The sequence below is a fragment of the Boleophthalmus pectinirostris genome, unplaced genomic scaffold, assembly GCF_026225935.1.
Source record: "Boleophthalmus pectinirostris isolate CB_2022bp ecotype Guang Dong unplaced genomic scaffold, ASM2622593v1 HiC_scaffold_19, whole genome shotgun sequence".
Lineage (NCBI taxonomy): Eukaryota > Metazoa > Chordata > Actinopteri > Gobiiformes > Gobiidae > Boleophthalmus > Boleophthalmus pectinirostris.
The window spans coordinates 44,010,176-44,025,175 of record NW_026571140.1 but is presented as its reverse complement, the minus strand read 5'-3'; the positions used below and the strand labels follow the sequence as shown (position 1 = coordinate 44,025,175).

The window sequence follows — 15,000 nt, the reverse complement described above, 5'->3', positions numbered from 1 at the left end:
GGAAGCGTCTGGGGAGGGGGAGTCTTACTGTAGTTGTTCCACAGGAGGTAAAGCGGCTGCAGTGGATCCAGGTGCAGTTTGAGGTTGTCCCACAGGATCTGGACCAGGACGTGTTTACTGTCCTCAGACACGAGCTCACGAGGAACCTGAGCCACAGAGCCACAGAGGAGTCACAGAGGAGCCACAGAGGAGTCACAGAGGAGCCACAGAGGAGTCACGAGTCACAGAGGAGTCACAGAGGAGCCACAGAGGAGCCACAGAGGAGTCACAGAGGACACAGAGGAGTCACAGAGGAGCCACAGAGGAGTCACAGAGGAGTCACAGAGTCACAGAGGAGCCACAGAGGAGTCACAGAGAGGTCACAGAGGAGCACAGAGGAGCCACAGAGAGTCACGAGTCACAGAGGAGCCACAGAGGAGTCACGAGAGGAGCCACAGAGGAGTCACGAGTCAGAGGAGTCACGAGTCAGGAGTCACAGAGAGCCACAGAGGAGCCACAGAGGAGTCACGAGTCACAGAGGAGTCACAGAGGAGCCACAGAGGAGTCACAGTCACAGAGGAGTCACAGAGGAGACAGTCACAGAGGAGCCACAGAGGAGCCACAGAGGAGTCACGAGTCACAGAGGAGCCAAGAGGAGCCAAGAGCCACAGAGGATCACAGCAGAGAGTCACAGAGGAGCCACAGAGAGCCACAGAGGAGTCACAGTCACAGAGGAGCCCACAGAGGAGCCACAGAGGAGCCACAGAGGAGTCACGAGGAGTCACAGAGGAGTCACAGAGGAGCCAGAGGAGCCACAGAGGAGTCACAGAGGAGTCACACAGAGGAGCCACAGAGGAGTCCACAGAGGAGTCACGAGTCACAGAGGAGCACAGAGGAGCACAGAGGAGTCACAGAGGAGTCACAGAGTCCACAGAGGAGTCACAGAGGAGCACAGAGAGTCACACAGAGGAGCACAGACAGAGGAGTCACAGAGGAGCCACAGAGGAGTCACAGAGGAGTCACGAGTCACAGAGGAGTCACAGAGGAGTCACAGAGGAGCCACAGAGGAGTCACAGAGGAGTCACAGAGGAGTCACAGAGGAGTCACAGAGGAGCCACAGAGGAGTCACAGAGGAGTCACAGAGGAGCCACAGAGGAGTCACAGAGGAGCCACAGAGGAGCCACAGAGGAGTCACAGAGGAGCCACAGAGGAGCCACAGAGGAGTCACAGAGGAGTCACGAGTCACAGAGGAGTCACAGAGGAGTCACAGAGGAGCCACAGAGGAGTCACGAGTCACAGAGGAGTCACAGAGGAGTCACAGAGTCACAGAGTCACAGAGGAGTCACAGAGGAGCCACAGAGGAGATACAGAGGAGCCACGAGTCACAGAGGAGTCATGAGTTCAATCGTTTTTCAAATTAAAACCAAAAATCTCTTGTTTAATTATTGTAATGACGCTCGAATGTACGTGCCAGCGTAGACTCGCCGGATTATTTGTGAGTATTTGTGTGTTTATTTGTGAACATGACGCTGCAATCACAAGCGCCGCCGTCGGGACCAAAACAGTTCATCGCCGAGTGACAAAACAAGTCATGATGTCGAATCAACACGAGTGAGCAGGACACGTCTCAATGGTCACGTGCGTCAAATTCAGCGAAACACAAACGACGAGAAGAAACATCTCAAACCCCAACAGACGATATAAATTTAGCCCGAGTGACACAACTAGCCCCGCCCCCGGGACAGGCCGAAATACATGCATCACGAATTTTAGACTTCCGGTCATCACACAATTCATACTGGGAAGGATTTTCTGTCTATTGTCAAAGTCGATCTTTTCAAGTCTTTTGAACCATTTCACTTTTGTTTCTGGTTCTGATATTGTCATATTTTAGTTTTGGGATTCAGACATCGTAATTGTTGTGGTTGTTGGATCCTAACAGCGGAAAACGACTTGAGAAATTTGTTTGTGAACTTCATAAATGCAAAAGTGAATCAGATGTGTGTGACTCAAACCTCCGTTCAAACTGTTTCTCTTCCCAGCGGAATTGAAAAATAGTGAAAGGTGAAGGTGATGGGCAGGATTGATCCACAGGAAGAAACAAAATCCCAGTCCTTCGTTCAACCTCGGTTATGAATTAAAAAAGTCGACACCAAAGTGAAAGTTTCCAACTGTTCATCAAGAAACACCTTCCACTGCAAAGACCAAGACGTGATGTTTGTGTAAAACCACAAGAACAAGAAAGTGCAGCTCAGTCTGTTTGTCTTCTGCTCCTCTACATTAACAAACGGGGTTTTGTTTTGTCGTCGCTCCACAGACAAAATGTTCTCTGTAAACTCGGGATGATTTCTTAGTCAGACAAATGTTTCCTTTTTGGTTCTTCCTGTGGATCAATCCTGCCCATCACCTTCACCTTTCACTATTTTTCAATTCCGCTGGGAAGAGAAACAGTTTGAACGGAGGTTTGAGTCACACACATCTGATTCACTTTTGCATTTATGGAGTTCACAAACTTCCAAAGCACGTTATCTGCTGTCAGTATCCAACAACCACACAATTACGATATTCAAATCCCAAAACTAAAATACCGTATTTTCTGCACTATTAGTCGCTCTGGATTATAAAACGCACTGTCATTAAATGGTCTATTTTTGAACTTTTTCACAAATAAACCGCGTGGGACTTTAAAGGAAACCCAACAGTGTGATGGGTGAGTGGTTTTGTTTGTTTGTTCGTTCACGGTGACTCTGGGTTTTGTTCAGTTGTGGCGTGTAGGGAGGGTGTGTCTGGGACCAACAGATCGTCTGCGTGTTCGCAGTGACTCAGTTGTTCAGTCGTGTCTAGAAGCGGCACTTTGCACTCGTCGCTTTTTCGGTTCGTTCCTCCGTTCCGTTCCTCGTCGGCGTGGAGTGATGAGTGTGTCTGTGTGTCTGTGGGTGTGTTTCGCTGTGCGGTCGCTGTCTGCTCCGTGTGTGTTTGTGTGTTCTGTGGGTGGTGTGTGTTTGTAGTTTACTGAAGTCGTACTGGGACACCTGAGTGGATTCGTGTATGGGGCGCTCTGGATTGTGGGGCGCAGTCGTTTTTTGATGCGGCTGGTACGGAAGTCGAGAGGGGTCACAACAAACGCAAACGCCGCAACAAATACAAATGCAACAACACAACAAAAAGCCACAACCAACCAAAAAAAGTCACAACGGAAGTGACCGCGGGACTCCATTTTCCGACGGACCGATCAAGCGGCAAGTGAAGAAGAAGAACTACAACGTGAAAAGTAAAGGAGCGGAGAAGTTGGAAACGTAAGTAAAAGTAATTTATTGTTTTATCGTTATTCGTTTCACGTTGTAGTTCTTCTTCTTCACTCGCTGCTTGATCGGTCCGTCGGAAAATAGAGTCCCGCGGTCACTTCCATTGTGGCTCTTTTTAAAGTGTTGTGGCTTTTTGATGTGTTGTGGCTTTTTGATGTGTTGCGGCTTTTTAAGGTGTTGCGGCTTTTTGATGTGTTGTGGCATTTGCGTTTGTGTTGCGCCGTTTGTATTAAAATAGAGTCCCGCGGTCATTTACGTTGTGGCTTTTTTTAATTTGTTGTGGCTTTTTTTGGTGTGTTGTGGCTTTTTGTTGTGTTGTGGCTTTTTAATGTGTTGTGGCTTTTTGATGTGTTGCGACTTTTTAAGGTGTTGCGGCTTTTTAATGTGTTGCGGCTTTTTGATGTGTTGCGGCTTTTTAAGGTGTTGCGGCTTTTTGATGTGTTGTGGCATTTGCGTTTGTGTTGCGGCGTTTGCATTAAAATAGAGTCCTGCGGTCATTTACGTTGTGGCTTTTTTTGATTTGTTGTGGCTTTTTTGGTGTGTTGTGGCTTTTTGTTGTGTTGTGGCTTTTTAATGTGTTGCGGCTTTTTGATGTGTTGTGGCTTTTTAAGGTGTTGCGGCTTTTTGATGTGTTGTGGCATTTGCGTTTGTGTTGCGGCGTTTGCATTAAAATAGAGTCCCGCGGTCATTTACGTTGTGGCTTTTTTTGATTTGTTGTGGCTTTTTTTGGTGTGTTGTGGCTTTTTGTTGTGTTGTGGCTTTTTAATGTGTTGCGGCTTTTTGATGTGTTGCGGCTTTTTAAGGTGTTGCGGCTTTTTGATGTGTTGTGGCATTTGCGTTTGTGTTGCGGCGTTTGCATTAAAATAGAGTCCCGCGGTCATTTACGTTGTGGCTTTTTTTGATTTGTTGTGGCTTTTTTTGGTGTGTTGTGGCTTTTTGTTGTGTTGTGGCTTTTTAATGTGTTGCGGCTTTTTGATGTGTTGCGGCTTTTTAAGGTGTTGCGGCTTTTTGATGTGTTGTGGCATTTGCGTTTGTGTTGCGGCGTTTGCATTAAAAATAGAGTCCGCGGTCATTTACGTTGTGGCTTTTTTTGATTTGTTGTGGCTTTTTTGGTGTGTTGTGGCTTTTTGTTGTGTTGTGGCTTTTTAATGTGTTGTGGCTTTTTGATGTGTTGTGGCTTTTTAAGGTGTTGCGGCTTTTTGATGTGTTGTGGCATTTGCGTTTGTGTTGCGGCGTTTGCATTAAAATAGAGTCCCGCGGTCATTTACGTTGTGGCTTTTTTTTATTTGTTGTGGCTTTTTTGTGTGTGTTGTGGCTTTTTGTTGTGTTGTGGCTTTTTTAATGTGTTGTGGCTTTTTGATGTGTTGCGGCTTTTTAAGGTTGTTGCGGCTTTTTTGATGTGTTGTGGCATTTGCGTTTGTGTTGCGGTGTTTGCATTAAAATAGAGTCCCGCGGTCATTTACGTTGTGGCTTTTTTTGATTTGTTGTGGCTTTTTTTGGTGTGTTGTGGCTTTTTGTTGTGTTGTCGCATTTGTATTTGTTGCGGCGTTTGCGTCTGTTGTGACCCCTCTCGGCTTCCATAGGTTGGAGACTTAAGAGGGCGTCCTGTAGTGCAGAAAACAGAGTATGACAATATCAGAACCAGAAACAAAGTGATATGGTTCAAGCGACTTGAAAAGGTCGACTTTGACAAAAGACACATCCCATCACTTTTTTCGGAGGATCCTTCCCAGTATGAATTGCGCGATGACGTCTGAGATTCTTGATGCGTCTATTCATGCGATACAAGGCTGGTTTTACTTCTAAAATGATTCTATGGACACAGACATTCACATGGACAGTCTGGTGTAATAACAGATTTGTTTCGGGTGTTTTGTGGAGTGGGCCAGACTGTTTTTAGTGGCACCAGTGACCTCTGCAAATATAAGGAATATTTCAAAAAAGTGTCTCCACACGTCTCCAATGCTCTGAACCACGAGGAAATTATGAGTATGGAAAATAATTTGTTCCATCAGATTTAGAATTTTAAATACGACTGAATTTCTCACTTTGATTTTTTTAAATCTGAAAAAAGATGTTTGAATTATTTTTATTTTGAATTTTAGTTGCTGAAATTTTAAGTATACTTTTTCAATATGTTTCAAATAAAAAAAAAAAAATAATAAAAAAAATCACTTTTTAAATATTTAGCACAGATATTTTCAAGCCCTCAAATTCCATCCATCCACCCATTTTCTTCCGCTTATCTGGGGCCGGGTCGCGGGGGCAGCAGTCTAAGCAGAGACTCCCAGACTTCCTTCACCCCAGACACGTCCTCCATCTCCTCCGGGGGGACCCCGAGGTGTTCCCAGGCCAGCCCAGAGACATAGTCCCTCCAGTGTGTCCTGGGTCTTCCCCGGGGCCTCCTCCCAGTGGGACATGCCCAGAACACCTCCCGAGGGAGACGCCCAGGAGGCATCCGAAACAGATGCCCGAGCCTCAACTGGCTCCTCTCAACGTGGAGGAGCAGCGGCTCTACTCCGAGCTCCTCCTGTGTGACTGAGCTCCTCACTCTGTCTCTAAGGGAGACGCCCAGCCACCCTGCGGAGGAAACTCATTTCGAGCGCTTGTATCTGCGATCTCGTCCTTTCGGTCACTACCCAGAGCTCATGACCAGAGGTGAGAGTAGGAACGAAGACTGACCGGTAAATCGAGATCTTTGCCTTTCGGCTCAGCTCCTCTTCACCACAACGGTCCGATACAGCGACCGCATCACTGCAGACGCTGCACCTGTCCACCTGTCAATCTCACGTTCCGTCCTCCCCTCACTCATGAACAAGACCCCGAGATACTTGAACTCCTCCACCTGAGGCAGGGACTCTCCACCCGCCCGGAGAGGGCCAGACGCCTTTTTCCGGTCGAGAACCATGACCTCAGACTTAGAAGAGCTGATTCTCATCCCAGCAGCTTCACACTCGGCTGCAAACTGCCCCAGTGCACGTTGCAGGTCCTGGTTCGATGGAGCCAACAGGACAACATCATCTGTGAACAGCAGAGATGATCCTGTGGTCCCCAAACTGGACCCTCCGACCCCTGACTGCGCCTAGAAATTCTGTCCATAAAAACAATGAACAGAACTGATGCCCTCAAATTCAAAAGTCAAAATTCAGATTGTAAAATTCGCTGTGTAAAATTTCACAACAAAGATTCACGATGCCAAGGCAGAAGCGATCGATCCTGTGTGAGCGAGAAGGACAGAGGCCGTTTCCCATTGGCCGCTCTCATTTGTGGGCGGGGTTTGAGGTTTTGATGAGGCAAATTTTGACCAATCAGATCGCTTCACCGCACCATTTCCTCCTTGTTACTAACTTAGATTGATCACTTTTGGATTCCTTTCGATTCCTTAGGTTTCAGCATCTCGGATCTTTCCTGAGAATTGCAAATTTTACACTCTTGAATTTGAGGCCTGAATATATTTGTGCTGAATATTTAAAAGGTGACATTTTTTATTTTAAATTTTAAACACTTTGAAAATGTACGCTTAAAATTGTTTCATAGTTTATTTAATGAGAGAAACACATTTACTGAACTAAAATGTAAAAAGAAAACATTTGCAGTGTGAGTGGCAGTAGAAACTGGATCTTCCAGCACATATAAACATGTCACTCGTCGTAGGACCCAGGTTTTCTTTATTGTCTTGTTTATCCATAACTTTGTCTTCTAGAATTAATCACTTTTTGTGAGTGGATCTTTGTAACGTTAACAAGGATCTTTTCATGGCCGATTCTTTCGAGGTTCGGCTCACAGACTCTTCGACTCGTGCGTCATGTTGATCACAGGAGCCCAGTGTGGGTTCGTTGAATCGTAAACTAGTGCGGTTTTTCCTGGATAAATTAATGAAATTTTAGTTCAGTAAATGTGCTTCTTTCATTAAATAATCTATGAAACTATCTAAATAGCAAATACCTTGATGAAACTTCGGGTGTCTTGATGGGACCATTGGAAATCTCTTTGTGGTTTATTTCTGCGTCTTTTTTGTGATAATTCCCTTGTTTGATCCTGATGAGTCATTTCCAGAGGAACAGCGAAGAAATGATTTGTTTTATCCCTTTCAGATCGTCTAGACCAGGGGTGTTCAATACGTCGATCTCGATCTACCAGTTGATCGCCAAGGTCATGTGGGTACATCGCCGTGTCTCGTCTCGGACTCGTGTTTGGACTCGGTCTTGTCTCTCACTCGAGGTCTGACACTCAACAAGTGTGATCATATTTCATTCCGGCCGCTGCTGTTGGTAATAAACTTGTAGCGGGTGCAGGAGCGTGTGGGGCGTCTCAGTGCAGCCTGTGCGCTCATTTGAAACCCGCGGAGACTCTACGGCGCATCACAAACACACACGCTCCCTATGCACGGCTCGTCTGCGACAGCGTGTGCCCTCGTGTACCAGCGTGCATCACAGGGCAGGTTCAACTTCCTAAACATCCTACCTGTCCACCTGCCTCTCACGTCAGCACGCCGCCCTCGCCTTTTCACGCTCTCGCTCCTTCCTGCGTACAGCAAACACAAGCCCCTCCCACAGTGCGGCTGATTAGAAGAGCAAGACCAAACGTGAAGCAAAAACCAGTCTAAATTTGTGTTCCAGTGTTGGCACAAAGCAGGTCTACAGCATAGAGCGGATCTACAGAACAGACCTACTGCCACATTTGGCTGAAGTTTGTCTAACAAAAGTGACAAATGCATCTGTGTTTGTCACGATGTGCGTTTGGTTTGGTAAACGTGCAGAGGCTGGTAAATATCACTGCAAAACCAGAAAAGAATGAAACTCCAGTTTGGAACTTTAAAAAACAGGTTTAAAAATCTTCCTTCACTTTTTTCACAGTTTTGTGTAAAGTGCCAGAGGAAGTTCTCTTAAAGAAGAGGTTCTCAAACTGTGGGGGAGGGTCAAAAAAAGGGGCACAGAGTGTTTCAGTGCAGTTTGTTTGACTTTGTATTCGGTCGATCATTTTGACTTGGTCATTTTGTAAGAAGCTCACATGATGAAAAAGTGTGAACACCCCTGATTTTGAACAACCAAATACACAACAAAACCTGCCCATGTTTCTCCGATGCTGCTGAAGTCAATGACATATCGTGCCCGGTGTCATGGCGGCGTAGGTACCGTTGCTATAGGGACACGTGATGGTGCAAAGTCTCTATAAAAATAATTCAAACATGTTTTTTCAGAGTTAAAAAATAAATTCAAAGTGAGAAATTCAACTGCATTTAAAATTCTAAATCTGATGAAACAGATGATCTTCCATAGGTGAAGCCCTATGTGTTGTGAGTGCTTCTCACCGCGCGCTCGTGCCTGTTGCAGTGCTCCGAGGTGAGGACGAGGCCGGGCAGGTGCGAGGGCAGCTGCAGGCGTCTGAAGAACCAGAGCAGGTTCCAGAAGAGGATGGGGTGAAGGTCGACGAGCGCCGGCTCACTCAGACACGACGCCCCCTCGTGCTCCAGAAGAGTCTCCACCTCCTTCCACAGAACCAGAGGACTGAGGTACGGCACCGTGACCGGCTCCGGACGCCGCAGGGACCAGTCCACCTCATCCTGACACACACCACCACGTTAGTCCTGGTTTAGACCTGGTTTAGACCTGGTTTAGACCTGGTTTAGTCCTGGTTTAGACCTGGTTTAGTCTTAGTTCAGACCTGGTTTAGTCCTGGTTTAGACTGGTTTAGTCCTGGTTTAGTCCCTGGTTTAGACCTGGTTTAGTCCTGGTTTTAGACCTGGTTTAGTCCTGGTTTAGTCCTGGTTTAGACCTGGTTTAGTCCTGGTTTAGTCCTAGTCCTGGTTTAGACCTGGTTTAGACCTGGTTTAGTCCTGGTTTAGTCCTAGTTCAGACCTGGTTTAGACCTGGTTTAGACCTGGTTTAGACCTGGTTTAGTCTTAGTTCAGACCTGGTTTAGACCTGGTTTAGTCCTGGTTTAGACCTGGTTTAGACCTGGTTTAGTCCTGGTTTAGTCCTGTTTAGGGTTTAGACCTGGTTTAGTCCTGTTTAGTTGGTTTTAGACCTGGTTTAGTCCTGGTTTAGACCTGGTTTAGTCCTGGTTTAGACCTGGTTTAGTCTTAGTTCAGACCTGGTTTAGTCCTGGTTTAGACCTGGTTTAGTCCTGGTTTAGTCCTGGTTTAGTCTTAGTTCAGACCTGGTTTAGTCCTGGTTTAGACCTGGTTTAGACCTGGTTTAGTCCTGGTTTAGTCCTGGTTTAGTCCTGGTGTAGTCCTGGTTTTAGTCCTGGTTTAGTCCTGGTTTAGTCCACCTGGTTTAGACCTGGTTTAGTCCTGGTTTAGTCCTGGTTTAGTCCTGGTTAGTCCTGGTTTAGTCCTGGTTTAGACCTGGTTTAGACCTGGTTTAGTCCTGGTTTAGACCTGGTCTGGTTTAGTCTGGTTTTAGACCTGGTTTAGACCTGGTTTAGTCCTGGTTTAGACCTGGTTTAGACCTGGTTTAGTCCTGGTTTAGTCTTTTAGTTCAGACCTGGTTTAGTCCTGGTTTAGACCTGGTTTAGTAGTCCTGGTTTAGTCCTGGTTTAGACCTGGTTTAGACCTGGTTTAGTCCTGGTTTAGTCCTGGTTTAGTCCTGGTTTAGACCTGGTTTAGACCTGGTTTAGTCCTGGTTTAGTCCTGGTTTAGTCCTGGTTTAGTCCTGGTTTAGTCCTGGTTTAGTCCCTGGTTTAGACTGCTTTAGTTCTTAGTTTAGTCCTGGTTTAGTCCTTAGTTTAGTCCTGGTTTAGACCTGGTTCAGTCCTGGTTTAGTCCTGGTTTAGTCAGGTTTAGGTCCTGGTTTAGACCTGGTTTAGTCCTGGTTTAGTCCTGGTTTAGACCTGGTTTAGTCCTGGTTTAGTCTTAGTTCAGACCTGGTTTAGTCCAGGTTTAGTCCAGGTTCAGTCCTGGTTTAGTCTCTTACTGGGGGGTGGCTGAGGTGGCAGGGCAGGCTCTCGGAGAGGGGGAGGTCGCGGTGGTCGTGGAGGTCGTGGAGGTCGCGGGGGTCGTGGAGGTCGTGGGGGTCGCGGGGGCGGAGTCTTCTCTCTCTGACGTCACTGTAGTCGCTCACGCTTCGGGCCAGACTCTGACCGGGAGACGGCGTCCTCTGGTGTCTGTCCGAGGGAACTGCGATGCTCGGAGACACACCCGCTCTGGAACAAGAACAACAAGCAGGTCCTGATTTAGTCCTGGTTTAGTTCTGGTTTTGTCCTGGTTTGGTTCAGATTTAGTTGTGGTTTAGATCTGGTTTAAACCTGGGGCAGTCCCGCTCCAGTCCCGCTTCAGTCCCGCTCCAGTCTCACTTTAGTCCTGCTCCAGTCCCGCTTCAGTCTCGCTCCAGTCCCGCTCGTCTCCAGTCCCGCTCCAGTCCCGCTTCAGTCCCGCTTCCAGTCCCGCTTCAGTCCGCTTCCAGTCCCGCTCCAGTCCGCTCCAGTCCCGCTCCCAGTCCTCAGTCCCTCAGTCCAGTCCAGTCCGCTCAGTCCCGTCCAGTCCGCTCCAGTCCCGCTCCAGTCCTTCAGTCCCCAGTCCTTCAGTCCAGTCTTCAGTCCCAGCTCCAGTCCCCTCCAGTCCAGTCCCAGTCCTTCAGTCCCGCTCAGTCCCGCTCCAGTCCCGCTCCAGTCCCGCTTCAGTCCGCTTCAGTCCCGCTCCAGTCCGCTCCAGTCCGCTCCAGTCCCTTCCAGTCCGCTTCAGTCCTTCAGTCCCGCTTCCAGTCCCGCTCCAGTCCCGCTTCAGTCCCGCTTCAGTCCCGCTCAGTCAGTCCCGCTCCAGTCCCAGTCCTCCAGTCCTTCAGTCCCGCTTCAGTCCAGTCCCGCTCCAGTCCCGCTCCAGTCCCCTTCAGTCCCGTTCAGTCCCGCTTCAGTCCGTCTCCAGTCCCAGTCCCGCTTCCAGTCCCGCTTCAGTCCCGCTTCAGTCCCGCTTCCAGTCCCGCTCCAGTCCCGCTTCAGTCCCGCTTCAGTCTCCAGTCCCGCTCCAGTCCGCTCAGTCAGTCCTTCAGTCCCGCTCCAGTCCCGCTCAGTCCCTAGTCCGCTCCAGTCTCCAGTCCTCCAGTCCGCTTCAGTCCCGCTCAGTCTTGCTCCAGTCCCGCTCCAGTCCCGCTTCAGTCCGCTTCAGTCCCTCCAGTCTCCGTCCTCAGTCCAGTCGCTCCGTCCCGCTTCAGTCCCGCTCCAGTCCCGCTCCAGTCCCGCTTCAGTCAGTCCGCTCCGTCCCTCCAGTCCACTTCAGTCTCCAGTCCCAGTCTTCAGTCCCAGTCCGCTCCAGTCCGCTCCAGTCCCGCTTCAGTCCCGCTCCAGTCCAGTCCCGCTTCAGTCCGCTTCAGTCCAGTCCGCTCAGTCCCGCTCCAGTCCCGCTCCAGTCCCGCTTCAGTCCCGCTTCAGTCCCGCTTCAGTCCCGCTCAGTCCCGCTTCAGTCTTGCTCCAGTCCCGCTTCAGTCTTGCTCCAGTCCTTCAGTCCCGCTCCAGTCCCGCTCCAGTCCCGCTCAGTCCTTCAGTCCCGCTCCAGTCCCGCTCCAGTCCCGCTTCAGTCCCGCTTCCAGTCCCGCTCCAGTCCCGCTTCCAGTCCCGCTCCAGTCCCGCTCCAGTCCCGCTTCAGTCCCGCTTCAGTCCCGCTTCAGTCCCGCTCCAGTCCCGCTTCAGTCCCGCTTCAGTCAGTCCCTCCAGTCCCGCTCCAGTCCCGCTTCAGTCTTGCTCAGTCCTCCAGTCCCGCTCCAGTCCCTTCAGTCCCGCTCCAGTCCTCCAGTCCCGCTCCAGTCCGCTCCAGTCTTGCTCCAGTCCCGCTTCAGTCCCGTCCAGTCCCCAGTCCCGCCAGTCCCGCTCCAGTCCCGCTCCAGTCCCGCTTCAGTCCCGCTTCCCCGCTTCAGTCTTGCTCCAGTCCCGCTTCAGTCCCGCTTCAGTCCAGTCCCGCTTCAGTCCCGCTTCAGTCCCGCTTCAGTCCCGCTTCAGTCCCGCTCCAGTCCCGCTTCAGTCCCGCTTCAGTCCCGCTTGCTCCAGTCCCGCTTCAGTCTTGCCGCTCTCCAGTCCGCTCCAGTCCGCTCCAGTCCAGTCCGCTCCAGTCCGCTTCAGTCCCGCTCCAGTCCCGCTCCAGTCGCCGCTTCAGTCCCGCTTCAGTCCGCTTCAGTCCCGCTCCAGTCCCGCTTCAGTCCCTCCAGTCCCGCTCCAGTCCCGCTCCAGTCCCAGTCCCGCTCAGTCCCGCTTCAGTCCGCTTCAGTCCCCGCTTCCAGTCAGTCCCGCTCCGCTCCAGTCCCTTCAGTCCCTCAGTCCGCTCAGTCAGTCCAGTCCAGTCCCGCTTCAGTCCCGCTTCAGTCCCGCTCCAGCTGTGCCCTGCGGTACCTGGGCAGGGTCTTGGTGGGGACCGGAGTGGAGCACAGGTCTGGGGAGCTGGAGGACAGAGCTCCAGAGCGACAGGGGGTGGACAGGGACGCGGTGCCCGAGTTCAGAGCGCTGCAGGCGGAGAACGACGGGCTGCTGGGGTCCTCTGCACTGGTCCTCAGGAAGAGTCTGAAACACAGAGACAAAAACTGAACCAGGACTGAACCAGGACTAAACCAGGACTAAACCAAGATTAAATCAGGACTAAACCAGGAATACTGATTTTCTCTGCTAAATCGATGGTGGCATAAAAAAGCTCAGTGCTGGTATAGTCCTGGTTGAGTCCCGGTTGAGACCATGCATCAGTCCTGGGTCAGTCCTGTTTCAGTCCCAGTTCAGTCTCGGTTCAATCCTGGGTCAGTCCTGTTTCAGTCCTGGTCTGGCCCAGTGCTGGTCCCGATCCAGTCCGGTCCAGTCCGATCCAGTCCGGTCCAGTCCGGTCCAGTCCGGTCCAGTCCGGTCCAGTCCCGGTCCAGTCCAGTCCAGTCCCAGTCCAGTCCAGTCCCGGTCCAGTCCGGTCCAGTCCAGTCCCGGTCCAGTCCGGTCCAGTCCAGTCCGGTCCCAGTCCGGTCCAGTCCGGTCCAGTCCGGTCCAGGTCCAGTCCGGTCCAGTCCGGTCCGGTCAGTCCGGTCCAGTCCCGGTCCGGTCCAGTCGGTCCGGTCCAGTCCGGTCCCGGTCCAGTCCGGTCCGGTCCGGTCCGGTCAGTCGGTCGGTCCCGGTCCGGTCCGGTCCAGTCTGGTCCGGTCCAGTCCAGTCCGGTCCAGTCCCGGTCCAGTCCCGGTCCAGTCCAGTCTGGTCCCAGTCCGGTCCCAGTCCGGTCCAGTCGGTCCGGTCCGGTCCGGTGCAGTCCGGTCCGGTCCGGTCCCGGTGCAGTCCGGTCCGGTCCGGTCCAGTCTGGTCCGGTCCGTCCAGTCCGGTCCAGTCCCGGTCCAGTCCCGGTCCAGTCCAGTCGGTCCGGTCCAGTCCGGTCCCGGTCCAGTCCAGTCTGGTCCGGTCCAGTCCGGTCCGGTCCAGGTCCGTCGGTCCGGTCGGTCCGGTCAGTCGGTCCGGTCCGGTCCGGTCCAGTCTGGTCCGGTCCAGTCCAGTCCCGGTCCGGTCCAGTCCCGGTCCAGTCCCGGTCCAGTCCCGGTCCAGTCCCGGTCCAGTCCAGTCTGGTCCGGTCCAGTCCGGTCCCGGTCCAGTCCGGTCCAGTCCGGTACCTCCCGGGGCCCCTGAAGTCCCGGATCTCGACGTTGAGCAAAGGGAGGAAGGGGCAGGAGCAGAAGGGGCAGGTGGAGTTGAGGTTGGAGTCGTCTGCGCTCCAGCCGAACATGATCTCCTCGTCGTAAACCAGAGCGCTGCAGGAGGTGCACAGGGAGCAGCTGGAGATCAGGACCTGCAGCATCAACAGACTCTTTGTACTTAAAACATGAAAATACAGCCGATGCTCTTAAAATCTGAAAAACAACTACTTTTTTGCACTTAAAATAAGAAACAAAATCGAATGTTGCTTGAATACAAGTATCACGAGTTTCGGACTTCTGGTCATCGCAGAATTCATACAGGGAAGGATTTTCTGAAAAAAGTGAGCATCAAACCTCCATGTTTGTTTTCCCAGTGGGACGTGTCTATTGACAAAGTCGATCTTTTCAAGTCTTTTGAACCATATCACTTTTGTTTCTGGTTCTGATATTGTCATATTTTAGTTTTGGAATTTGGACATCGTAATTGTGTGGCTGTTGGATCCTAACAGAGGAAAACCAGCTTTGAAAGTTTGTGAACTCCATAACTGCAAAAGTAGGGTGACAATATTTCCATTTGTGAAAACCTGGACACCTGACCTCGACACTGAGCTACTCTCACCTCACAGCCTGTGCACATGACATCCCAGTTGTCCCGACCGGGATGGAAAACGGAGAATTTCTTGTCCAAGTCATTGTTAAATGTGCATTTGCACTTCGGGGTGTTACAGACCGACTGTTTGTGTGTCGTTCGTTCTGAGTGTAGAGACGCTACGACAGACGCTCAGTTTAAACGGTAATGAAAACCTGAACATTTCCAGGACAGGACGCAAAAAACGAACATGTCCGGGGAAAAACAGACATTTGGTCACCCTACGCAAAAGTGAATCACGTGTGTGACTCAAACCTCCGTTCAAACTATTTCTCTTCCCAACGGAATTGAAATGGGCAGGATTGATCCACAGGAAGAACCAAAAAGGAAATATTTGTCTGACTAAGAAATCATCCCGAGTTTACAGAGAACATTTTGTATGTGGAGCAACGACAAAACTAAGTTTTCGTGATCAATTTAAATTAAACTTTTACAAAACAAAATGTTGATATTTCTGGGCTACATCTGACATCGGCTAAATGACCTT

The 15,000-nt window shown here is 50.6% G+C and overlaps 1 protein-coding gene across 2 annotated transcripts in view; it reads right to left on the bottom strand.

Moving 5' to 3' along the window:
- LOC110153457 (C-myc promoter-binding protein-like) overlaps window positions 1-15,000 on the bottom strand; it is an 83,953-nt gene that overhangs the window by 7,933 nt on the left and 61,020 nt on the right. For both annotated transcript variants that reach the window (XM_055154879.1, XM_055154878.1), the window contains exons 28-32: window positions 13,841-14,016; window positions 12,603-12,770; window positions 10,202-10,430; window positions 8,596-8,847; window positions 29-146 (exon numbers count right to left, since the gene is read on the bottom strand). In XM_055154879.1, the coding sequence (XP_055010854.1) occupies window positions 29-146; window positions 8,596-8,847; window positions 10,202-10,430; window positions 12,603-12,770; window positions 13,841-14,016 (943 nt within the window). The remainder of the gene's footprint in view (window positions 1-28; window positions 147-8,595; window positions 8,848-10,201; window positions 10,431-12,602; window positions 12,771-13,840; window positions 14,017-15,000) is intronic.